At 45.2% G+C, this 24,850-nt stretch overlaps 1 protein-coding gene across 3 annotated transcripts in view; it reads left to right on the top strand.

Annotated features, from left to right (window-relative positions):
• The window catches only part of Sdk1 (sidekick cell adhesion molecule 1), a 1,173,668-nt gene that overhangs the window by 922,930 nt on the left and 225,888 nt on the right, over positions 1 to 24,850 (top strand). For all 3 annotated transcript variants that reach the window (XM_029555167.1, XM_029555165.1, XM_029555166.1), the window contains 3 exons: positions 16,725 to 16,840; positions 19,894 to 20,086; positions 23,828 to 23,926. In XM_029555167.1, the coding sequence (XP_029411027.1) occupies positions 16,725 to 16,840; positions 19,894 to 20,086; positions 23,828 to 23,926 (408 nt within the window). The remainder of the gene's footprint in view (positions 1 to 16,724; positions 16,841 to 19,893; positions 20,087 to 23,827; positions 23,927 to 24,850) is intronic.

Below are 24,850 nucleotides of genomic sequence, written 5' to 3'. Positions count from 1 at the left end.
CCCACAAATTTTTTTTTTTTTTTATTTTTTAAGGGAGGCTGAAAAGATGACTCAAAAGAAGGTATCTCCTATCTGGCATTGTTGCTTGTTATGTAGCCTTTAGCTATACATATGGACTCTTAAGAAATTATATTGGCCCCTTTAATCTTTGGTTATACTTTACTTTTGGGTGTTTAAGGCCATACAGTTGGCCCAGATAAACCGATTTATTTTTACTCTCAAGGTCATTTGAGGATCTGTTCCTCAAGGGTCACCTGGGCTTGGGAGGAGCCCCTGGCTCCTTCCTTTTACCGGTTCCGCCTATGTGACGATAAGTCAAAGGTCCTGCTCGACTATGGTTGGCTTTGCTTAGAAGCATGGAAGAAATGATTCCTCTGTGTTGACACTCCTCTTTGTAGACTGGACACTGGTGGGGTCTCCTCGGCCTCCTTGATCAAGAGGACAGGTGACCCACCACAATTACAGGACATTTTGGGAGATGCTCATAGTCCCCTGGAACTAGTTGACCTAGGAGGGCAAGGAGCAAAAACTGTCCTTTATGTCCCTCTGACCAAATTATTATAGGCCTCAAAGTATGTCTGTTAAACATCCAAGCAGGTTAGTTTCACCAGTCTGGTACTTTTAATTACTGTGTGTCATGTAGATAAATCTTGGGCAAAGACCAACTGTGCTCAGATAAACCTTACCTAGACCTATATTTCTTGATCTGCTATGTATAACTTGTCAGTAGGTTGTTGGAGTAATATGGTTCCCTCTGGTTTTTAAAACTAGCTAGGCATTATTTATCTCTCGTATTGTCTCACCCCTCCATCATGGTTTTCCCACTTAAGGTGCCCCCATTTCCCCCCTTTCTCCCTTAATAATGCCCTTCTCCTACAGTCCTACCTCTCCTGATCTCCTTTTTTCCCTTTATCCCCTAGGGTATACAAGGGTATGCAAGGAATACAGGATCATTCTTAAAGAAATCCATGCTGATACTCATGGTAGCCTTTGCTATTCAGAACCATAAATATCTGTTTTCCCAGCTACATTCAGCTCCATGAAGGAAAGAATCCCAAAGTTTAGATTCATCTCTGTTCATTAATACATTAATGAATACATTAAGACATTAATTCAAAGAACTGACCTGGCTGGGTAGAGAGGGCCACTGTACATGTACCAGAGACATATATGCATATATATGTATCCATGTGTATATATGTATACACACACTGATATGTGTGCCCACACACGTACAAGTATGCACACATATTCATGCATGCATGCATGTACATGGATTTGTACATGTACACAGGCATGTGATTACCAGAGATAAAACTGCCTTCTTTGTATGTAAATGAAAGTCTGAACTTGAAATAAGTCTTCTAAGGTTTTGGTTTTTTGTTGAGATATTGTCTACCTGTAGCCACACCTGTCTTAAAACTCACTATGTAGACCAGGCTAGCCTCAATCTCACAGAGATCCACTTGCTTCTGCCCCCACAAGTGCTGGAATTAAAGACATGCACCACCATGCACAGCAAGAAGTCTTCCAGGGAATTGTAACTTACACACTGAACTAGTGTGCTCCCATGGGAACAGTTTGTAATCTCACATCATTGGTTTTGGGAAGAAGGGTTTACAGGTTCATTGTAGTGTTATTTGTAGTAAAACCAATACTCTGCCCTTCATAGTCTCTTTTCTGTATAAATATATTAGTGTTTGTGTGCATGTAAACACTAGAACTGAAATATGACTTTTCCTACGTAGCAAAACATGTACCAAAAAGAAAATAAAATCATGCTGTGAACACACATATACAACTTACATATGTCATAAAGCATGTATACAATTTAGCATATATATGTATAACATGGTGTCTTAGTTACTTTTCTGTTGCTGGTATAAAATATTCTGGCAAAAGCAACTTAAGGGAGAAAGGGTGTATTCTGGCTCACAGTTCCCATCATAACACAATTTACATAAAGACTATGTAGAACAGAAGCCACATTGATTAATTAATCAATAAATATAATGGACTTCCATATTAGCTAATGAAGCAAAACTTAATGCTCCACTGAAAACAAGATACAGACACAAGATGTGGACAGGGACTTGGGAGGGTGGCAAGAGAAAAGATGGACACAAGAAACGCAGGTGGATACAGATGAAAGAAAGCAAGAGGTTGCAAGATTGACGTCTCACCGGTTGGAGCTATATCAAAAAGGAAAAAGAAGACGTGACACTTGGAGTACTTCGGTATTAGCCAAAAATGTTTGCAAACTAGCCAGTTATAAAATCAACTCAGAAAAAGTCACTCGTGTCATAGACACAAACAAAGCACTCCCGGCTAGAAGTTATTGCCAGAGACGGTCCCATTTGGAAGAGTAAAATGGTATTAGAACAAAAGAAAAAGGAGTGTGGAGTGAACTTAATAGAAATTGACTGACACATATGAAGAAAACCACAAATGTCCCCATGGATCATAAAAAGCAGTATTAACAGATGGATAGTCACACCATGCCCTTGAACAGGAAGACAGCCTCACAGAGACCTGATCACCCCCGCCCCCAGCTTCACTTAAAATTATTACATAGTGTCTATAAAAAAATACCATGGATTTATTTTTCTGGAGCCAGAAGTTAATTTAAAATTAATTCATAACAAAATGAGCAAGCTGGATGCACTGCCACCTGTAACCCCAACCCTCGGGAGGTGAAAGCAGGAGGATCAGGAGTTCAAGGACAGCCTTGGCTACGTAGTAAGTTTGAGATCCTGTCTCAAACAAATAAAAACCAACAGCAGCGACAGCAAAGAGCAAAAACAGCCAGGAAAACCCTGAAAGAAAAATGTAGCAAGAGCAACAATCCTTTGTATGTTAAAGCATATCAATAAGTTGTACAAATAAAAGCATCCTTTTATTGCAGGAAGATGCAGAACAGGGAACACAGAAGTGGATCCCATCATATGTAGAAGTGTAGCTAGAGTAAAAGTGGCATCTTTTTTTTTTAAGTGGCATCTTGAATTACTAAATTTAGATCGTTTTTAAATTTTATTTTTAATTATATATGTGTGAGTACAGTGCCCCTGGAGGCCAGAAGAGGGTGTCAGATCCCCTAGAGCTGGAGAAGCTAAGGGTGTGAACCACCTGCTGTGGGTGCTGGGAACCGAACTCAGGCCCTCTGAAAACGGCAAGCATTCTTAATTGCTGAGTCATCTCTCCAGCCTTGGACTTTTTGGATTAATGTTATTGGAAAAGTAGTAGGAAGAGAAAAGAAACCTGGATCTCTTTCTAACACTGTATGTGATGATTTATATCGATTTCAACCTGACAGGATCTAGAATCGCCTGGAAGACACACCTCTGGGCATTTCTGAGAGAGTTTCTAGACTGGGATAACTGAGGAGGGAAAACCCACCCGGAATGTGGGCAGCACCATCCATGGGCTGGGGTCCTGGACTGAATCAAAAGGAGAAAGTGAGCTGAGCACCGCATCTATCTCTCTGCTTCCTGACTGGATGCCATGTGATGAGTTGCCTCACGCTCCTGCCTCCCTCAGTGATGGACTGCATCCTCACATCTGAGCCACAGTAAACCCTTCCTCCCCGAAGTTGCTCTTGTCAGATATTTTTATCACAGCAACAAGGAAGGTAATGAAAAAAAATATGCAAAGATATATTCCAAATGGATCAGAAATATCAATATTAAAAATGCAAAACTATTCAAGTACTGGAAGATAACTTCAGGGAATTCCCCTACAACCTGGAAGTGGGGGAAACTTTCTATGACTCAAAGTTCAGAAACAATAAACAAATAGTTTGATAAATATGAGTGCATTTGAGTTTTGAAAAATCAAGCCTGTTCTATACATAGAAAACGAACAATAAAGGCAGGAAAAGACAAATTCAAATATTTGCTGCCTATATCCTCCTCAGGCAGTTAACTTCTCTTTAGTAAGAGCTTCCTCAGTCAAGAAGCAAAAGGCCAAAGAAAGATGGGAAAAGCTAAAGAAAAGTGTGCCCGAACTGGGGACAAGTGTCACACTTTAGGACCAACCCTGACTGTGCACCAGATTACACACTGTACACCAGGTGAGCTACAGAGGCAAAGCACTCTGTGCTAAATAGCCGCTTAAGAATGAATAAGATGCTAGAGGAAAAAATTGAGAGAGAAGTATAAGCCTCAGGAACTAATACCAGCAAGAACAAAAACTTACAACAAAATTCAATCTGAAAAGCCTGGGATTCAGGAAATCCACTGCTGTATCAAGAGAAATGGGCTCCTGTGTCAAGGTGGGCTGCAGACTTCCTCATTAAAGGATACTATCAGAATGGAAAATCTGATCAAATCCAAAACACCAGGGTGTCGCCTGCTTTCGGCTTTATGAAAGACAGGAAATTAGAATAGCATTTTTGACAGAAGAATTTCTTTCGAGAGGTTCAAACTCCTGCTTTACATCAAATGTAGTAGCTGACATAGTGCCCATCAATCTGCGGTGCACACGGGCTTGATGTACGGATCGTCTAGACCAGATTTGTCTCTGGGTCACTGACACTTCCTTCCTGCACCTGCCAACAGTGTTATTTGAAAGCTGCCCCTTTCCCTTTGCCCCGGCTTCGCTGCTCCTAAGTGTGGGGCTGGCTGTTTCTGCCTGGCCTGGAAAAACAAGTGATTGGGCAATTTCAGAAGGAAATGGATTCTAGATACTAAAGTGCAGGTGGCAGGACACTGTGACAGGATCAGATGCAATTGTAGAAACTTTCTAATAGTCCAGCTTCTTATCCTGTACCTGGAGACATGACCAGTTCATTCATTCTCTCTCTCTCTCTCTCTCTCTCTCTCTCTCTCTCTCTCCTCTCTCCTATTCCTGGTGAGATGTGAACAAATGTCTACTCACTTACCCCAGATAGGGAACCAACAGCAGATCAAAGTAAGGCTACCACCAAAGTCCAACTTGATGAACCAATGAGTTTGTTGGGGTTACTCACAGGAGTATAGGTGAGGGGTTACTTACAGGAGAAGAAATGACTCAAAGACAGCTGCATCACCAAAGCCCACCCCAGCATGAGTGAAAGCAGAAAACCTAGAGCGCACTGTACAACCTGCAGGCAGCTCATCAGGTCTGAGTGTCTCTCCTTCCAGCGATATGTACTTGGGGAGGGAGGGGCCTAGTGAAGCTGGTCAGTTTCAGGGACTTCCTGAAGCCGCTGAGTTGTTTACTAGTTGAGCTTAAGGAGCTTCCCTGCAGGACCTCCTGTTGTTTACCCTGCTTCCCTTCTGAAATGGAAGGTTTTATCCAAGGACATTGCAGCAGTATGTGTGTGCCCGCACTCACCCATGTGGCCACATGTAGAGGTCAGAGATCAACACTGGATTGTCTTTCTCTGTCACGCTCTGCCTTATTTATTGAGATAGGATCTCTCACTAAACCTGGAGCTTGTTGTTTCAGCTACACTGGTAACAGCAGGCTCCAGGAATCCTCCTGCTTCTGCCCCCAGTTCAGGGGTTATAGGTACGTGCCTCCATGCTCGAACTTTACATGGGTGCTAGGGATCCAAACTCAAGCATGTGGCAAGCACTTTACCCACTGAACCTTCTCCACAGCCCCTCATCTTTTTCCAAGTAAGATCTATATTTTGAGGAGAGGTTTTCATTAAAATTGCATTGAGCCAGTATTCATTGTATACATTTTTTATAACTTTGTCAAAAATTAGGTGTTCATAGCTATGTGGGTTTATTTCTGGATCTTTAACTCTATTCCATTGGTCTATGTGTCTATTTTTGTATCTGTACCATGCTGTCTCTCTCACCATAGCTCTGTAGTATAATTTGAGGTGAGATACTATGATGCAACCTGCCATGTCCTTTCTGTTTAGGATTACATCGATCTTTGTGGTCTTCTGTATTTCCATATGAATTTTTGGATTTCTTTTTCTAATTTTGTAAAAAATCTGTTGGAATTTTGATAGAGAGTGTATTGAATCCTTAGATTACTTTTAGTAATATAGCCATTTTCACATTATTGATTCTGCCAATCTAGGAGCATGGAGGGTCTTTCCATCATGTAGTATCTTCGTTAATGTATTATTTCAGTGTCTTAAAGTTTTCATTACAGAGGTGTGAAAACAAAGAGGGAACTACATTGAGGTTGAAGAAGAGAGGATTGTGGAACAACACAAATCTGAATTAGGGCGAGAACATCTTCCTTATGGTCCTGAGTAGAAAATATTTTCACTGCTATGATTCTGTGTACCTGATACAACTTCCCTTTAATGAAAAGTTGTTCACTAGGATTTTGTCAAGTTTTCATTACAGAGGTGTGAAAACAAAGAGGGAACTACATTGAGGTTGAAGAAGAGAGGATTGTGGAACAACACAAATCTGAATTAGGGCGAGAACATCTTCCTTATGGTCCTGAGTAGAAAATATTTTCACTGCTATGATTCTGTGTACCTGATACAACTTCCCTTTAATGAAAAGTTGTTCACTAGGATTTTGTCTGTCTTGAGCATATGTGAGACTTGTTACCGTTGCTGTGAGTTCATATAAGTAACTGTCTGGAAAAGTCTTTTTCCTTGTGCTCATCCACCACCTCTGGCTCTTCAATCTTTTCACCCCCTCTTCCACAATTAAAAAAAAAAAATATTGTGTGTATGTGAGTGTGTCTATGTGTGTCTATATGCTTGTGAGTGCAGTGCCCTCAGAGGCTAGAACAGGGCAACAGATCCCCTGGACCCATCCAACTTGGGTGCTAGGAACCAAACTTGAATCCTCTAGAAAGCAGCAAGTACTCTTAACTGCTGAGCCATCTCTCCAGCCCCTTCCACCTCATTTTTTTTTTTTTTTTTTTTTTTTGAGACAGGGTCTCTCACTAAACCTGGAGCTCGCAAATTCATCTCTGAGGATCCTCCCAGCTGGATTACAGACATGTGCTACCATGCCCTGCTTTGGTTACTTGAGAGCAGGGGATTTGAACTTTGGTCTTCATACTTGTGCAGCAAGCACTTTACCAATTGAGCCATCTTCTCAGTCAACCCCATCTGTTATAGTTTTGGGGTTTTTTTTAACTATTTTTATTTTATGTGCATGAGTGTATTGTCTGCATGTGTGTAAGCGCACGTATGTCATACAGTGTGCCTATGGAGATCAGAAGAGGGCGTCATATCCCCTGGAACTGGAGTTACAGATGGTTGTTAGCCACCATGTGGGTGCTGGGAACTGAACCTGGGTCTTCTATAAGAGCAGCCAGTGTCCTTATCTGATGAGCTCTCTCCAGTCCCTTGGTTTTTTTTGTTTTTGTTTTTTTTTAAACATGATCTTACTATGTTGGCCTTGAAATAAAACTCCAAGTAATCCTCCTACCTCAGTCCCTCTACTGCTGGGATTGCAGGTACTGCAACACCCAGCTCCACAGCTCCACACTCATCCTTAGTGTTGTATTTTCCATGAGCCTTGATAGCAATATGTAGTGGAGTCTGCCCACTGGGGAATACTATACAGCACTGTTGCCCTGCCAGAAAACAAAAACAAACAAAAAAATTCCTTTGCTCAACCCTGCCTGATGCCTCACCACTGGCTTAGTCTTCAGAGTTCCACTTTTTCCAGAATGTCAGAGCTACAGTCATACAATATGCACCCTTTTCAGACCGGTTTTTTCATTTCCTCACATGTAATGTCTGCCTAGAGTTTGCTGGTTGTGAAGTTTGGAATGGCTGTAAGCAAGGTTACTGCATGCTAGGTGGCATCGATGTTCCCTGGCCCCTAATCCATCCCTGTCCTGTGTCTTCCTCCTTCACACTGAGAAATCCCATCTCCACTGTCTCCTCAACAATTTCCAGAGATTTCCATCACAAATGCCCACACATGTACCTCTGAAGCTGCTCTTCCTGTTTTGTTTTCTGCTGTTAACATCTTTAGCTAGGCCTCCTGGCATGACTGGGCTCCTTGTGTTTGGTTCTGTGAGTGGGGACAGTTTCACAGGGTGTGGGGCTATGTGCAGTTTAACACTATGAGCAGACCCAGCCCTCTGCAGGAGTACAATTATCTAGTGAAAAGTGCTTTTTTAAAAATTTGGCAGTGTAAACAAGGAAAGAACTTAACACCTGTCAGCTCACCAGGTTTCTTCAAGGCCTGCCCTTAGGAGAAAGGCAAGTGTAGACTTTAAGTACTAGTTGTGGGGAGACAGTCTCCTAAAGGCCTTAACAGCTTTCAACAGGAAGTCCTTGAGGCAGGGCCGGAAGCCAGCTCTACAGAATGCAGGCCACACCCTTGATCTTCCTCCTAGGAACTCCGGACTAAAGCCTGTCCTTTCTCCAGAGCAACCAGGGTGAGGTCACCACATCGATGAAGACCTGTCCTGCCACAACCACCCTTTCATCTGAAAACCCTGCCTGGAAGGTTTTACTGACTACAGCCCTTATCTGTCTCTCCTGAGATTTTTCTGCTCCATTGTCTTGAAGTATCCAAGTCATTTCTAATGACAATAATTAGGAGAAACAGAAGCACAGAATCTGGGACCACAAGGGGCCTAAGAAGAATGGATGATGTTTTAATAAAGCCCTGGATGGTGACAGGGGTTCATTCAGGACTGGGGATTCAGAAAGGGGCCAGAGGGTGGGATGCTCTGGCTGAGGGGGGAGATGGAGGGATTGTTTTATTTCTTTTTGTTTCTTTTTGTTTTGTTGTTTTGAGAAGGGTCTCCCTGTAGTGCCAGCTAGGCTGGAACTCACTGTGTAGACTAGGCTAGCCTCAGTCTCACAGAGATCTGCCTGCCTCGGTCTTGAGTGCTAGGATTAATTTTATTTCTTTTTTTATCATGACTTGGGATTTTTGTGTAATGAGGAGGGAAGGTATTATCCATGAGGGTGGCTCTCTGGACGAACAGAACCAACAGAATGAATGTCACAAAGGGGATTTATTGGATTGACTTACACAACATGGGCTGGATAGTCCAGAAATGACTGCCTGCACACTGGAGAGACTGAGATCGAGTAGCTCCACAGCCCCATTGTGGGGCAGAAGGCCTGGAGCATTCCTAGAGAGCACCTGGTCTTCAGACTGAGTTGGAAGACAAGAATCTTAGCACCCCAAGAGCAGCAGTGAGATGCACTCACCTGCAGGGGGCAACCACTTTTCCATCAGGCTTCTTTATAAGTGCGCCCTGCCAGAGGTGCTGCCTCACAGGCACCCCCAGACGCATGTCTGTTAGTTGATCCAAAGATCACAAAGGGGGAAGCAGCTTCCTCACTGGCTCAACTGAGTCAAGTCATTCCTAGTGTTTGGTTCTCTGAGACCTCACAGGGACATGGAGACACACCCGCTGGGGAGTAAGGATAAGACGTCCGGCCAGTAGGGCAGCAGCACAAAGGTATCAATGCCCTCTTGTATCGGGAAATGACTCTTACTTAAATTATGCTAAGCGCATTTTTTTTGAACATATGCTCCCTGTCTGATTTTAGAGAATTGAGCATGTGGTGGGAAAGCATTACAGAGCTACACAAGGGATAATTGGGGCTGATGAAATGCTGAAGCCAAGTAACAGAATGCAGTGAATTCCTCAGTCTCAGAGACTAGGGCCGAGTGAGTCAGCTTTCTGTCACTGTGACAAAATACCAGAGAAAATCAACTTAGCAAAGGGAAAGTTTGTTTGGGCTCAAGGCTTCAGTCCATGACAACTTGGCTGCATTGTTTCTGGGTCATGGTGAAGCAGAATCTCTTGGTAAGGAGTGTGTGGAACAGAGCTGCTCACCTTATGTAGGCCAGGAAATAAGGGAGGGAAGGGAATGAGGGAGATACACAGAGAGAAGGGGACAGAGAGTCAGAGAGAGGGACAGAGAAAGAGACAGGGGAGAAGGACAGAGAGAAGGGAAAGGAAGAAGGAAAAGAAGGGAATCAGAATGAAGGTTAAGAAAGGATGGGAAGGTTCAAGGACAAGATCAGTCCCCAAGAGCACATTCCCAAGGACCCCTTCTGTGGCTAAAATTCCTTCTGGGAGGCACAAACAACATCCACCCCTTCCTCCCTTGATCCCTAACGACAAACCAATATGCAATTTTGCCAGACTGCAGTCTGGGAAACCAGTGAGTTTACTGGTCTTAACTTACAGAGCAGTGGGTAAGGGTTTACTTACAGGGGTGTGGGTGCACCCCTGGAAGGCCACGCTGGAAAATATTCATCCAAGTGTTGATGGTAACTTTCCCCACAGCCACACCTAATGGCTAGAGAGCCACCCCTCCACTTCCTCAGTTTATATACCCTTAGCCCCTCCCATGCAACTAGTGCCAACTGGCTGGTTGGGAGATGTGGCTAACTCTCCCTGCCCCTCCTTTCTTGTGGCGCTTAACAGTCAGCAAGCTTAGCTGCGATGAACCTGGGCAAGTAAGTGTAACCAAGCCTGGAAAGATGGCACCTGCCCACGGTCTGTCTGTCAGAGGACAGTTCTATACAACTCCCTTCTAGTCTTACCAGCCCAACCGAAATGAATGCATTCTAAAGAGACAATTTTGCTATCAGACCGTTAGAACAATGGATCCAGAGAAATTGGAATTTTCTCAGGGGTCTCATGCTGGGAGAAGGGGCTGGCCAGCCAGAGCAAAACCCTTCTCTCCAGGGGAGAGATTTATAAACTTCCAGAGACCATGATGAGTCAGTAGTGGGCAGAACCACACCTGAAGGACTGCTGAGCTGTGCATATCCCTAGCCCTCTATTTAAACTCCATCAGAACCCTGAGGATGGACTGGAGGGATTGGGTCACTGGATCTCTTTGTCCGTCTTCCCATTCAATGTGGCCACATTGATTAAATCTTTTTCTACTTTCTCATGTTAATCTGACTGTTTCAATTGAGTTCTCAAGGGCAGGTGACCAAACCTGGCATATTGGGGTACAGACTATGACCCCATGTTCAGTAACACTAGGCTCTACCTCCTAAGTTTCACCACCTCTCCATAGCCCCTCAAATTCTGAAGCCATCAGTGGATCCAATCCATGCATGAGGTCACTACCTTCATGCCCATCACCTCTTCAAGGCCCCACCTCCGATATCACTGCCCTGGGACCAAGCCTTCAGCTCATGGGCACGGGGAGGGGGGTGCACTTCAGCTAAAACCACAGCAGTGGGTTCTAAGAGAAAGGGGTAAGAAGATACATAATCGCTTCAGCAGCCCGTCCTTGTTTCTGTTTTGTTTTCCTTTCCGTGTGTGTGTATGAGGTGGATGCATATGTATTTTTGAATGTGCGTGTGTGCGTGTGGAGGCCCAAGGTTAATGTCGAGAATCATCCTCAATCACTCTCTATCTCAAGTTCCTCATCCTGCCCCTTTGTCCTCAGACCTGCGTCCTTGCCCCACCCTCAGCAGCCACGTGCCTTCTTTTGTGGGATTCACCTCTGACAGACTTTAATGTAGAGGAAGCGATCCAACACGGAGTCTTTTGAACTGACTCCTTTCCAGTAGCACTACACATTTGATCTATTGTTTTTTTATTCATTTGTCCTGAGACTGGGTCACAGGTAGCCTAGACTGGCCTTGGACTCACTATGTAACCAAGGCTAGCCCTGAACTCTTGATCCTTCTGTCTCCCCCTCCTGAGTGCTGGGATTAGAGAATACTGCATTTGTTGCTATATATTTGTGGTTTGAATGAGAATGTCCCCCATAGGCTCCAAGTATTTGAACACTTTGTCCCCAGTTGGTGGCTCTGTTTCGGGAGGTTTAAGAGGTGTGCCCTAGCTGGAGGAGGCACATCACTGGGGTGAGCTTTAGCCTTGCCCATTTCCACTTTGCCTCTTTCTACTTCCTGTGCCTGCTCCGAATGACTCCTTTCTGCTGTCTCCTGACATGCCTCCCCACCATGATGGACTCTGACCCTTTGGAACCATAAGCCAAATAAACTCTTCCTTCTATAAGTTGCCTTGGTCATGGTGTTTTATCACAGCAACAGAAAATATAGCTAATATGATATTATTCCACCCCATATAGATTACTTTCCCAGTTGCTGTGATAAAATATTCTGACAAAAGCAACTTAAGAGAGGAAGAGTTGATGTGGGTTCACAGTCTGAGGTGCAGTCCATCATGGTGGGACGGCATGGCAGCAAGAGCGGGAGGCAGCTGGTCACATGGCATCCACAGTCAGGAAGCAGAGAGATGGACGCTGGTGCTCAGCTCACTTTCTCCTTCCAGGACCCCAGCCCAGGGGGCGGTGCTGCCCACATTCAGGGAGGGTCTTCCCACCTCAGATCTAATCTAGATAATCCCTCAGAGGCATGCTCAGAGTCTCCTCTTCCAGTAGCTCTAAATCCTGCAGTGGAGCTGATCATCAGTAGTAACCATCACCCTAGGGCTGCAGCACCGTTTGTCTCTCCATCTACCACTGGGCTTGCAGTTGGAGGCTGCTGAAGATGCCTTGGACACTGCATGGAGCCTCACGTGAGCATCGGTCCTCAGCCTGTGCAAGAACCTAGAAGCACAGTTACTGTATGGTGTCACTTAACATCATAACTGTTTTGCCTACAAGTTTTACAAATTATAGGATTGCATTGAAGCCTATGATCCTCCTTGAGTTGGTTTTCATATATAGTGTGAGGTATACATGTAAATTCTCTTTTTAAAAAAAAATATTTTTATTTTATATGTATGAGTCCCTGCACGTATATAAGTGCACCATGTGTGTGCAGTGCCTTTGGAGGTCAGAAGAGGGTGTCAGATTCCCTGGAAATGGAGTTACAGATTGTTTTTAGTGGGTGCTAGGAACTGAACCCAGGTCCTCTGCAAGAGCAGCCAAGAACAGTTGAATGTCTCTCCAACCCCTTCCTATATTTTGATGAGAGTGTCCAAGTTTCCCAGCATCTTCTGTGCTGTTCTCAACACCAGCTGTTACCTGTATGATTCATTTCTAGATTCCACTTGTGGCACTGTTACTGTGTTCATCTGTTTTCCAGTGACACCTGTTAGAATTACTGTAGATTTATACCCAGTCTTTAATTATGTCGTGGAGTTTGTTCATTTTTTTTTTTTTTTTGAGATTGCTTTGACTCTTCCAATTATTCTGCCCTCCCCTGTAAATTTAAAATCACCTTTTCTATTTCTAAAGACTATCTCTGTGTTTGGCAGGTTTTGTATTACTTGTGAACATCAGTTTGGAGAACAGTTCTTATCTTCTAATCCATCAATATTCTCCAACCCTCTGTTTGCTTAGTGCTTTGATTTCAGAGCATTGTAATTCTCAGAATATAGATCCAACACAATCTCAAGTTTATATGTATTTCATGTTTTCATTGCTACTTTAAATGGGACGTGTGTGTGTGTGTGTGTGTGTGTGTGTGTGTGTGTGTGTATGCAGGGGGATGCACGTGTGTGTACAGGTGCACATACCTGTGTGTGCAGGTGCATGTGCATGTGTGTTCACAGGCACATTGAGGCAGGAAGTTGGTCTCTGGTACCTTTCCACAGGACAAGTTCTACCTTGTTTTTTTGGTTTGAGACAGAGTCTCCCTGTAGCCCCAGCTGGTCTAGAACTCACTGTGTAGACCAGGCTAACCTCTATCTCATGGAGTGTTCACCACTGCCTCTCAAGTGCTGGGATTAATGGCACAGGGTACCATGTTCAGCCATCTTGAATTTTTTGAGGCAGGGTCTCTCCCTGGCTCAGGGCTCACTGATTTGGCTAGGCTGGCTGGACAGTGAGTCCAGGGAGCCTCTCGCCCACAGGGATCTATCTGACTCAGTTTCCTCAGCACTAGAATTTCAAGTGCACACCACCATGCCCAGCATTTTTTTTTGAGATTTATTTTATTTTTTAATTATGTATATGTGTATGTGTCTGTGTGAAGGTATGTTGCATGTGAGTACAGGTGCTCTCAGAGGGCAAAGTTGTTAGATCCCTTGGAGTTGGAGTTAAGGGGTTGTGAACCCTCCAACATAATTGCTGGGAACTGGACCAGGTCCTCTGGAAGAGCAATACTCACTCTTAACCTCTGAGCCATGTCTCCAGCCCCCATGCCCAATCCTTTTAATGAAGATTCTGGAGAGCAAACTCAGACCCTCATGCTTACACACTTTAACCCACTGAGCCATCTCCTCAATCCCTTAAATGACACCAAATCTTTTTCAAATTTGTTTGCAATTATTTATTTCTTATGTTTAAAAAGATAATTGCAAAACAAGAATTGATTTTTGTGATTTAACCACATAGCCTTCGATCTCCCTAGCCTCATGTAATTCCAGGAGTTTTCATTGTGTTGACTTGAATTTTCTAAGACAGTCACACTGTCTGTAAATAAAGCACCCTGCCCCAGTCTGTTTGCCCTCTGTGTTTTGTCTTGTATGAATGCATGGGCCCAGCCTTCCAGAACAGGAACACTGAGGGAGGTGTCTTTCATCCTTCCCTTTCCCTGATCTCAGGCAAGCATCTCTCAGCCCATCATCTTAAATGAGATCTCACACGCGGGTTCTCCATAGATGCTCTTTATCAAGTTTACGCTGTTCTTTTAAATTCCTACTTGGCTGAGAGGGTGGGTCTTTTTTTAAAATCACGATTAGATCTTAAAATTTATCAAATGCTTTTTCTAAACCTATTAAGATTGGTTTTCCTTTATCCTGTTTATTCGGTACTTTGCCAAGATTGATATTCTAATATTGGACCAGCCTTGCTTGTATAAGATAAATCCCACTAGGAAAAAATACATTATGATTTTCAAATATTGCCAAATTTGATCTTTTAGTATTTTCTTTATTATGTTTTGAACTTGTACTCATAAGGGATAGTGGTCTGTAAGTCTCTTTCTTTGTTTTTTTTGTTTTTTTTTCTTGTAATGTTATTTATTTGGGTGTCTGGGTAATGATTTAGAATTGGCTTAATTATTCCTCATATTCTCCTTGGAATTCTTCAGTGAAACAATATAAATTCTTACCTTTATTCTATATTTAAGTATTCTTGGTTTTGCACCAGAAGCTCCCAAGGAGTCCGCATTTAGCTGCCTTAATAGGGTTTTCCTAGCCCAATTGCACACTGGCCTGTTCCTCCCCCCCCCCCCCCCCTTGGCCCCTTTCCCCCCCCCCCCCCCACTCTGTGTCCTCTTCCGCCCTCTGCTCTGCCCCCTCCCTTCTGTTGCTCTTCCTTCTGGTCCTTCCTCTCCCTCTCCCCTTCTCTGTCCTTCCCTCTCTCCCTCCCCCTTCCCCTCTCCCCCTTCTCCTTTCTTTCTCACTCCCCAGAGCAGACACCCTGTGAAGACAAGTGTATCACTAGACCCCACAGCTATTCAGTAAAGGAAAGAATCAACCAAAAAGCCAGAAACAGTTTTCTCTCTTGGCAAAGAAAAACTAAGGTTCTAAATGAATAAAAAAATAATGCATATAAGGAAGGGTGTGATGGTTTTGACTTAATATATAAAATAGCTTAGCTGAGAGCTGGGACGATGGTAAATGAGCCAAATGTGTATGCTTCACCAAGCACAGGGACCTGAGTTCAATCCCCAGAACCCGCTTCTAAAATGCAGGGCATAGTGGCTCATGCTTGTAATCCCAGAGCTGGGGAAGAGGGGCCAGGTGATCCCTGGGGTTCCTTGGCCAGCCAGACTAGCCTAATTGGCCCTCCCAGATCCCAGCAAGAGACTCTGTCTCAGAAAATGAGGTGGATAGCTCCTGAGGAATGACGTCTGTCATTGACCTCTGCTCTCCACACGCATGTGCACCCGGACAAACACACACATGCTGTTGCGTGTGTGCATACATACAGAGAGAGAGAGTGGGAGGGAGAGAGCAAGAGACAGACAGAGAGAATATTCTAGCTTCCTTTTCTGCTTCTGTGGTAAACACCATGACCAAAAGCAGCTTAGGAGACGAGAGGATTTACACTTCCAAGTCACAGTCCATCAGGGAGGGAAATCATGGTGGGAATTCAAGGCAGGAACCTAGAGGCTGGAACCATAAGAGAATGCTGCCTGCTGGTTCACTCTCTGCCTTGTGCTTAGCTAGCTTTCTTATTTTCTTTTTAAAAATTATTTATTTAATATGTATAAGTGTTTTGCCTGCATGTATGTATATGCACCACATGCATGCAGTGCCCAAAGAGGCCAGAAGAGGGTGTTATATCCCTTGGTCCTAGAGTTATAGATAGTTGTTAGCTGCCATCTGGGTGCTGGGAACTGAACCTGGGTCCTCTGCAAGAGCAGCCAGTGGTCTAAACTGCTAAGCCGTCTCTCTAGCCCCTTAGCTAGCTTCTTATACATCCAAGACCCACCTGCCTAGGGATGGTGCTGCCCACAGTGGGCTGGGCCTTCCTACATCAATCAAGACAGTCTTTCACAGACATGACCACAAAACAATCTGATAGATACAATTTTTCAATGGAGGCATCCCCTTCCCAGGTGTGTCAAGTTGACAACAAAAACAGCTGTTGGGGGGCGGGGGTGGGGTCGGACACAATGGCAGATGGGAGGCAGTTCTAAATGAACCCTTGCTTGAGCATGGCTCCTTCCCTCTTTGATCCATGGGAAGGCTCCTGTGGGATGAGAAGATGGTCTAGTATCCTTCCCCACCTCTGCCTTAAGGAACCAATTCTTCCACAATGAGAACTGGTCCATTTCTCCCTTGTAATGCCCAGATTAGCATCCAGAAACATCCACCTCCCATCCTCTGCACTGTGATTGCTCATGAATCCTGAGTGGCCATTGAGGGCTCCTTTTTGTCTCTTCTCCCCATGGTGCCTCCTGCCATTGGTGGTGCTGTCTTCTTCAATCACATTGGAACAGTGCCTACAGCACCCCCGCAGAACGTGCAGGCAGAAGCTGTGAACTCTACCACCGTGCAGTTCCTGTGGAACCCGCCCCCTCAGCAGTTCATCAACGGCATCAACCAGGGATACAAGGTACCTGGCCTGGGTTTGGTGCCTCTGGTTGGGACTAATGGGTGGTACTGGTCTGGTGTGTACCCTTTCCTGTGTCATGGAGAACCCAGAGCCGCAAATGCAGAATGTCATAGCACTGGTAGGAGGACCATTTATCCAGTATTATCAGCTTTCCCACTGATAATTTGAACCATCAGTTTATGATAGGGCATAGAATAGGTTGTGGTCAGAGAGGCCATTCATGTTAAATGACCTGGGGGGAGACTGGGGAGATGACACCATCACTACAGTGTCTACCACACAAGTACGAGGCCCTGAGTTTGATCCCTCAGAACACATGTAAAAAAAAAAAAAAAAAAAAAAAAATCAGGCATCTTGGCACATTCCTATAATCCCAGCACTTGGGAGACAGAGACAGGTGATTCCCTAGGGCTCTCTGGTCCAGTTGGCCTAGCATAATCAGTGAGCTCCAGGTTCACTGAGAGACCCTGTCTCAAAAAATAAGATGGAGAGTGACAAAGGAAGGACCTGATGTCAGCCTCTGACCTCCACATGCATGTACACAGAAGAGCCTATACATGAGCACCAGCATCACACACACACATACACTCACACACACACACACACACACACACACACACACACACACACTCACACAAAGAGCCTGGGAGAGATCTATGTGGGCTCACTGGAGTTGGTTTGTGTCTAAAACACTTCTTTCTAGAAGGGTGTCCTCTGGGCAGACTGTAGTCAGAGTCAAGGGTAGGGATGCACAGGAAGGGAGCTTTGTTCAAGAAGGCCAGTTCCGTCTCTGCTTCAAGGAAAGTTCTGCTTAAAGAATGGAGACTAGGGACTAGAGAGATAGCTCAGCAGTTAGGAGTGCTTGCTACTCCTCCAGAAGATTAGAGTTCAGTTCCTACCACCCATATGAGACAGCTCACAATGGCCCATAACTCCAAGGGGATCCAACATTCTTGACCTCCACATCCATGTGCACACATCCTCACACAGACACACATAATCAAAATTTTTTAAAAAGAATGGAGATAGCCAGGCGTGGTGGCACACGCTTTTAATCCCAGCACTCGGGAGGCAGAGGCAGGCGGATCTCTGTGAGTTCAAGGCCAGCCTGGTCTACATAGTGAGTTCCAGGACAACTGGGGCAACAGGGAGACCCTGTCTCAAAAAGGCCAAAAAAACAAAAAAAAAAGAATGGAGATAAGAAAGGTTCAGGGTACCCAACCTGAATCTGTTCTGTGGTAACATGGGTTTAGAAGATACATATTAAAGAAATGTAGTTTGGGGACTGGAGAGATGGCTCAGTGGTCAAGAGCATTGGTTGCTCTTTCAGAGGACCTGAGTTGGGTTCCCAGCACCCACATGGTGGCTCATAACTATCTGTAATTGCAGTCCTGGGAGAATCTGACGCCCTCTTCTGACCTCCATGGGAATTACACACACACACACACACACACACACACGCAGGCAAACACTCATGCACATAAAATAAAAATAAGTACACCAAAAAAAATTTTTTAAAGAAATGCAATTTCTCTTTTTTTGCCTCAACCTCTCCTGGTTGGACGTGGAAACCTGCCTTCGCTGTGTGAGGAGTGGGTTCAGAAATTCTCATGTAGGAGAATAGGGGAGCCTCTTGAGAGAGAGGCTCCACCCCCTTTGGGAGACTCCACAATACTTTAGTTTCAAAGGGTGTCAGTTCCTGGCACTTGCTTTATTTATTTATTTTTCCATTTGGGTTCGACTCAAACACTTGTCTGGGCAGACCCAGGTAGAAGCATGCCCCTTCTCTGCTCCTTCTTCAAAGGTATCTGAAGTTACCCACTTTTGAAGGAAAATCACATTGACCAACCCAGATACTCAGGCCCTCTTGACTTTTCTGCCAGGTCTGAGCAGCAAGAGCACTATGTGTATTTGATTGCCAGTGTGATCTGCACCGATGTGCTCTACATCCTGCAGGCCACCAGCTCTCAAAACCAATCAGTCCTGGATATGGGCACTGTTGAAAGACTGAAATTCAACTTTCTCTGGGTTTTTTTGCTTTTAAATTTTTTAATTTATTCTTATTTTATGTGTATGAGTGTTTACTGCATGTACATAAGTGTACTACATGCATGCAATAACTGCAGAGGCTAGAAGAGTGCATTGGATCCCCTGGAACTGTAGTTACAGATGGTTGTTAGCTGCCATGTGTGGGTGCTAGGAACTGAAACCAGGGTCTCTGCAAGAGCAGCCAGTGCTCTTAACTACTGAGCCATCTCTCCAGCCCTGTGTTGCTTTTTTCTTTAAAAAGGATTTATTTATTTTTCTTTTATGTATATGAGTGTTTTGCCTGCATATGTGTAAGTGCATGTGAACATGCAGTGCCTACAGAGGCTAGATACTTGTGTTTGTCTCCTCATACTGATTAGTTGAATTAACAGATGATGTGATCTCACCCCTTACTGTTAAAAATAACACATGCCCAGAGTCATCTTAAGTAAAGAAAAGGCAGAGGTTTGAGGGATTTTTCCCTTACTTTAGAAAGAGTTAAAGTACTTATTTCATTCACACTTAGGAAGCTGAGGCAGGAGGATCACAAGTTCAAGGACAGCCTGGGTTACAGGAACAAGTTCAAGACCAGCTTTGGCAACTTACTTAAACCCCTGTCAAGATTTTAAAAGTTAAAAAAGGAGGGGGCTGGAGAGGATGTAGCTTAGCCTTACAGTGCTTAGATAGAATCTGCCAATGAGGGGCTAGGGGCAAGGCTTAGTGGTAGAGCACCTGCCTAGAATCCCCCAGTGGGAGGCCAAACTGTGGCTCAGAGATAGGGTGCTTATTTAGAATCCCCCAGTGAGGGGCTGGAAGCCTGGCTCAGTGGTAGAGTGCCTGCCTAGCACATATAAGGCTCTGAGTTCCATCCCCAATACCAAAAGAACAAAAATATCAGTAGACGTGTTTATAGACTTGTTTATGACCATGCTTTGTTTAAACACATACTACTTGCAAAATATAATTTTGACAAAGCAAAGAAATGCAATTTAAAAGGATCTTTTCTTTAACCCGTTCCCTACCAGCTTCTAGCATGGCCAGCAGATGCCCCAGAGACTGTCACTGTAGTCACCATTGCACCCGACTTCCACGGAATCCACCATGGCTATATAACCAATTTGAAGAAGTTCACAGCCTACTTCACATCAGTCCTGTGTTTTACCACCCCGGGGGACGGGCCTCCAAGTGCGCCTCAGCTCCTGTGGACCCACGAGGACAGTGAGTCTTCTTCTTCATGTGTCTCCTCAGAACCCGAACCCCCTAGGCCCGTTGTCAGGAGATCCCCACCACTGTCACCGGCACTACTGGGTTTGTGGAACCCCTATAACTCAGTGTGCTAGCAGAGGACTCATTTCAGCCAGTGCGTCCCTGGCAGTATTTCCTGGCTGGTGGTCCTTAGACTATGGAAGGAGCCTTTGTCAAAAGAAGGGGCTCTGTGGAGGCAGCCCTGCAGAGGGGTAGTCCCCACTTCTTCAGTCTTGCTGAGCTTGGTTGGCACCTCAATTTTTAATTCTAGTCCCCTCACTTCCTTGCTTGATTGCCACTGGTGCATCCACACCCCCTCTTTCTGTCATGTAGGGGGCCTTGCATGGGGTTCCCCCTCTGCCCTTGACTGCACTGCCTCCACCTACTCGGCTCCCATTGGCTCATGCCCTCCCCTTGGGCAACTGACCTGACGAGGAAGCACTGGCCTGTGATTGTACCCAGGGAGGACCCACAGGCACATCAAAATCACATACAAGGGGGCACATAGCTGGACATGAGTGTACACACCTGTCATTCCAGCACTTGGGAGGCTGAGGTGGGAAGATTGTGCATTCAAGGCCAGAGACTGGGATTCAGAGCAAAATTTTCTCAAAAAACAAAATAAACAAAAGCCCAAGGAGGCTTATTATAGCTTTTATAATGAAAAAAAGAAATGAAAAGCATTAGATGTCCCAAATGTCAACAGTTGGAGGAAAAAGTGGAATGGTAACCTATTTAGTTTCCTGTTGTTATGATAAAAGACTCTGGCCAAAAGCTACTGGGGAGGACAGGATTTATTTCATCTTACACTTTCAGATCATTGTCCATTAAGGGAAGTCAGGGCAGGAGCTCAAGGCAGGAACCTGGAGGCAGGATCTAAAGCAGAGACCATGGAGGAACGCTGCTTACTGGCTTGCTCCCCTGGCTTGCTCAGCTACCTTTCTTATACAGCCCAGGCCCACCTGCCCAGGGTGACACCACCTACATAATTAACAATTTAGAAAATGTCCCACAGATATGGCCACAGGCCAATCTGATGGAGGAACCTCAATTAAGGTTCCCTCATCCCAGGCAACTTTGGTTTTATCAAGTTGACAGCTGAAAGTAACTATGACAAATACATTTATATATCATTTTGTGACTTACTGGTACAGGATTGTATGTGAGTATGTGTGTGTGTGTGTGTGTGTGTGTGTGTAAGTCAGAGGCTGACACCCAGGGTCTTTCTCAATCACTTCACCTCATTTTTAAAGAAGATTTATTGATATATAGTTCATGTGTATGAGTGTTTTGCTTGCATGTATGTAACTGTACCACATGCATGTCTTTAGGGACCATGGGAGCATAAGAGATCCCTTGGAACTGGAGTTACAGGTGGTTGATAGCCACTGTGTGGGTACTGGAAACCTAACGTGGGTCCTCTCTAAGAGCAGCCAGTGCTCTGAACCACTGAGCCATCTCTCTAGCCCTCAATTCACCTTAGTTTTTGAGACAGAGTCTCTCACTCTACCTGGAGCTAACAGCTAGGCTGGCTGACTCATGAGCCCCAGGGATCCACTTGTCTCCATCTCCCCAACACTGAAATTATAAACGTGCCATACCACACCCAGCTTTTTCTATGTGGGTTTCAGGGGTATAACTTGGATCATGGGGCCAGGGAGACAGCTCAGTGATTAAGGTACTTTAAGTATTCAGACCTACGTTGGAACCCCACAAGCAGGGTGGGTGTGGAGACTGCCTGTGGTTCCAGCCTCAGAAGGCAGAGACAGATTCCTGAGCAAGCTGACAGGCGAGACTAGGCACATCAGCCATCTCTCTGTTTGACTAAGAGGCCCTGCCTCGGTGAATAAACTAGAAGAGCAATTGAGGATGATTCCCACCATCAGCCTGGGGCCTCCGCATGCACACTCATACACACAGATGTCCAACACCCTCAAATAGACATACACACACCTGCACACACGTCCACGTACATGAAACTGGAAAAAAGAAAAAAGTACGGTAACTAGGAAAAGAACTTAGATCCTTGTTCTCGCAAGGCCAGTGTGTGACCACCTGAGCCATCTCCCAGCCCTTGATCACCATTTGTCAACGGGCCTATCTGCGCCGTTTAGAAACATGCAGCAGGCACACGAAGGGAGACTGAAGGTGAAGTAGAGGAGGCTCTCCAGGTGCCGCTTTTATGGGAAAAGTCAGCTCATATGCTGGTCAGGAGGCCTCCGCCGTATAGTGAGGGTTTAGCTCTGCTGGCTGCAGGTGGGGCTTTCTTTTGCAGAGCCTGCATAAAATGGGAACATGTTGGGAGAAAGGAACAGAATATAAACTGAGACCTAGACATTACCAGTTAGAGTGTTTGGGGGCAGGAATCCAGGAAGCAGAATCTCTGCTAATATAAAAGGAGCAGAGCTTTCTCCACTACTACATCGACATCGATCGAAAAAGAACAAGCGGTTCAAAAAGCTGTCAGAATATCTTTTTGGAAGCTCACGAGGCGGGGGAGGGGGAATGACACGGCCCTGACAGCCATCCCATTGTACCATCTTCCACTCGAGGACAGTGGCGTTTGTCAGACTCTTTGAGCCCCTCTGCAAAGGCTCCATAGATCTCGTCCCAGTGAGTGTGGTCGCTGAGGCTGTACCTGTTTTAGAATTCACACATTGTGTTAGCAGCTTTGTCACTGCTCCAGTAGTGAGCGAGGTGCTGAATTCACTTGAAAAGCTAGGTGCATGTGGGGGAGCTAGAACAGCGGCTGAGACCTCCTCTCCTGCAGGACAAACAAGACCCCAGGTTTCACCCAAAAGCCATCAGCCAGGCCTTTCCCACAGGTTCATAAGGGGGCCCAAGGCATGGCCACTTTGGTAGGAATGCTCCCTGCCTGGGCAGAGCAGGTCCTCCCTTGAGATATGTGTGGAGAAATGTATTACCTCCTCTGCACCTTCTTCACATTTGAGACGGAGCTGACAGTGTGGGCCTTTTCATGGTATATTCTTCGGCCTCTGCCTGATCCTTCAAAATCACTTAGGAGAGGACTAAGCTGAAACCAGATTTCTGAGTCAGGTTAGCAAGCACTGCCCCTGGCCCTGGGCTCCCTGTTCTGGTTTCCCACAGGCTGCATGGTACCACACAACCCAGTATAACAACTCCTCTCACTGGATCAGAAGCAAGTGCTTACTGCTGAGCCACACCCTTAACCCCTCACTGGGGGATTCTAGGCAGGTGCTCTACCACTGAGCCACACCCCAGCCCCTCACTGGGGGATTCTAGGCAGGTGCTCTACCACTGAGCCATGCCCCTAGCTCCTCACTGGGGATTCTAGGCAGGTACTTTACTGTGGAGCCATGCTCCCCACCCCTTAGTAGTGTTGGGATCTGTTGGTCTACCAAGCAATTGATGTTCAGGTCCAGGCAGCTGGATTGTTCTACCGAACTGGATTAGGGAGAGAGATAGAAGGAACAGTGCCTGAATCTCCTGTGGTCACTTTCCTCACTTCCCTGTGAGGCTTTATGGAGCGGGCAAAGTAACATATTCAAGGATTAGCAGGCACTTCACAGCAGGTTGCTTGTCCCGGCTGTACACCTCCTGCTGCTTCTAAACTACAGGCTTCTGTTGACCCTGCCTCACCACTTCCTTTCCATAGTTAAAGGTGTCCACACAAGTTTGATCAAAGAGAATGGAGCACTTGTGTTAATGGACATCATTGTTTTTAATTGGTAGAACCTGGAGCTGTGGGCCACCTGAGCTTCACAGAGATCCTGGACACATCGCTCAAGGTCAGCTGGCAGGAGCCACTGGAGAGAAACGGCATCATTACAGGTAAGCAGCCCTTCTGGAAAGGGGAAGTATGCACTAATAGCAAAGGGCGGCCTTTGTAGCAAACAAACCTGCCAAGAGAGGACCCAAGCCTGCTGAGAGTAACCCAAGTAGCAGCCATAACCCCCACCCCTGGGGGGAGGCTGCTCTGAGGTAAGGCTCCTCAGAGCCGGGAGTTTCTCGCCTGTATTTCAGAAGCCTCAGAATTCTCTTTGATCACTGAGAATCGATCACTTTGTGGTGTCTTCACTCGTGTTTATCTCAGAGTGATGTGGTAAGTACTGATACCCGGGCCATTTTACAAATGTGGAAACTGAGGCTGAGAGAGGGTACATCACCTTTCCTTCAGTCAGCAAACATACCTACTATATACAGGTCCATTTCTAATGCGCTGCTAACAGAGCAGTAGCTGAAATACTGGCATCTCAACCCTCAGCCTTCTATCATTAGTGACAAGTTCAGAATAAATCCCTGATCTCCTGACTTCAAATACCAGATTCTGTCCCTTCTCCATCATGCCTTGAATAAGAAACATAAGGATGCTAGGTAGGAGTTCTACTGCTGAGCCTCACAAGCTCCAGCCCCTCACTGGGGGATTCTAGGCAGGAGCTATACCACTGAGCCATACTCCAAGCCCCTTACCTAGGGGATTCTAGGCAAGTACTCTACTACTGAACAACACCCACAGTTAACTGCAGCAAAGAATTTTATGAACATGTTAATCTTTCAAGCCACTTCCATTCTTTTTTAAAATCTTTTTAAATAAAGAATTGAGAATTTCATACATGCATATAAGGTGTTTTAATCAAATTCATGTGCACTCCCTCCCCTCCAACTCCTCCCATATCTCCCCATCACTTTTTTCTGATAACTTCATGTACTCTTTCTTCTTCTTTGATTTATTTTTTATGGAGCTTTTGGCTACTT

The sequence above is a fragment of the Nannospalax galili genome, unplaced genomic scaffold (genome assembly GCF_000622305.1).
Source record: "Nannospalax galili isolate Female #2095 unplaced genomic scaffold, S.galili_v1.0 scaffold664, whole genome shotgun sequence".
Lineage (NCBI taxonomy): Eukaryota > Metazoa > Chordata > Mammalia > Rodentia > Spalacidae > Nannospalax > Nannospalax galili.
The sequence above is the reverse complement of the archived record's forward strand: the minus strand, read 5'-3'. Positions and strand labels throughout refer to the sequence as shown.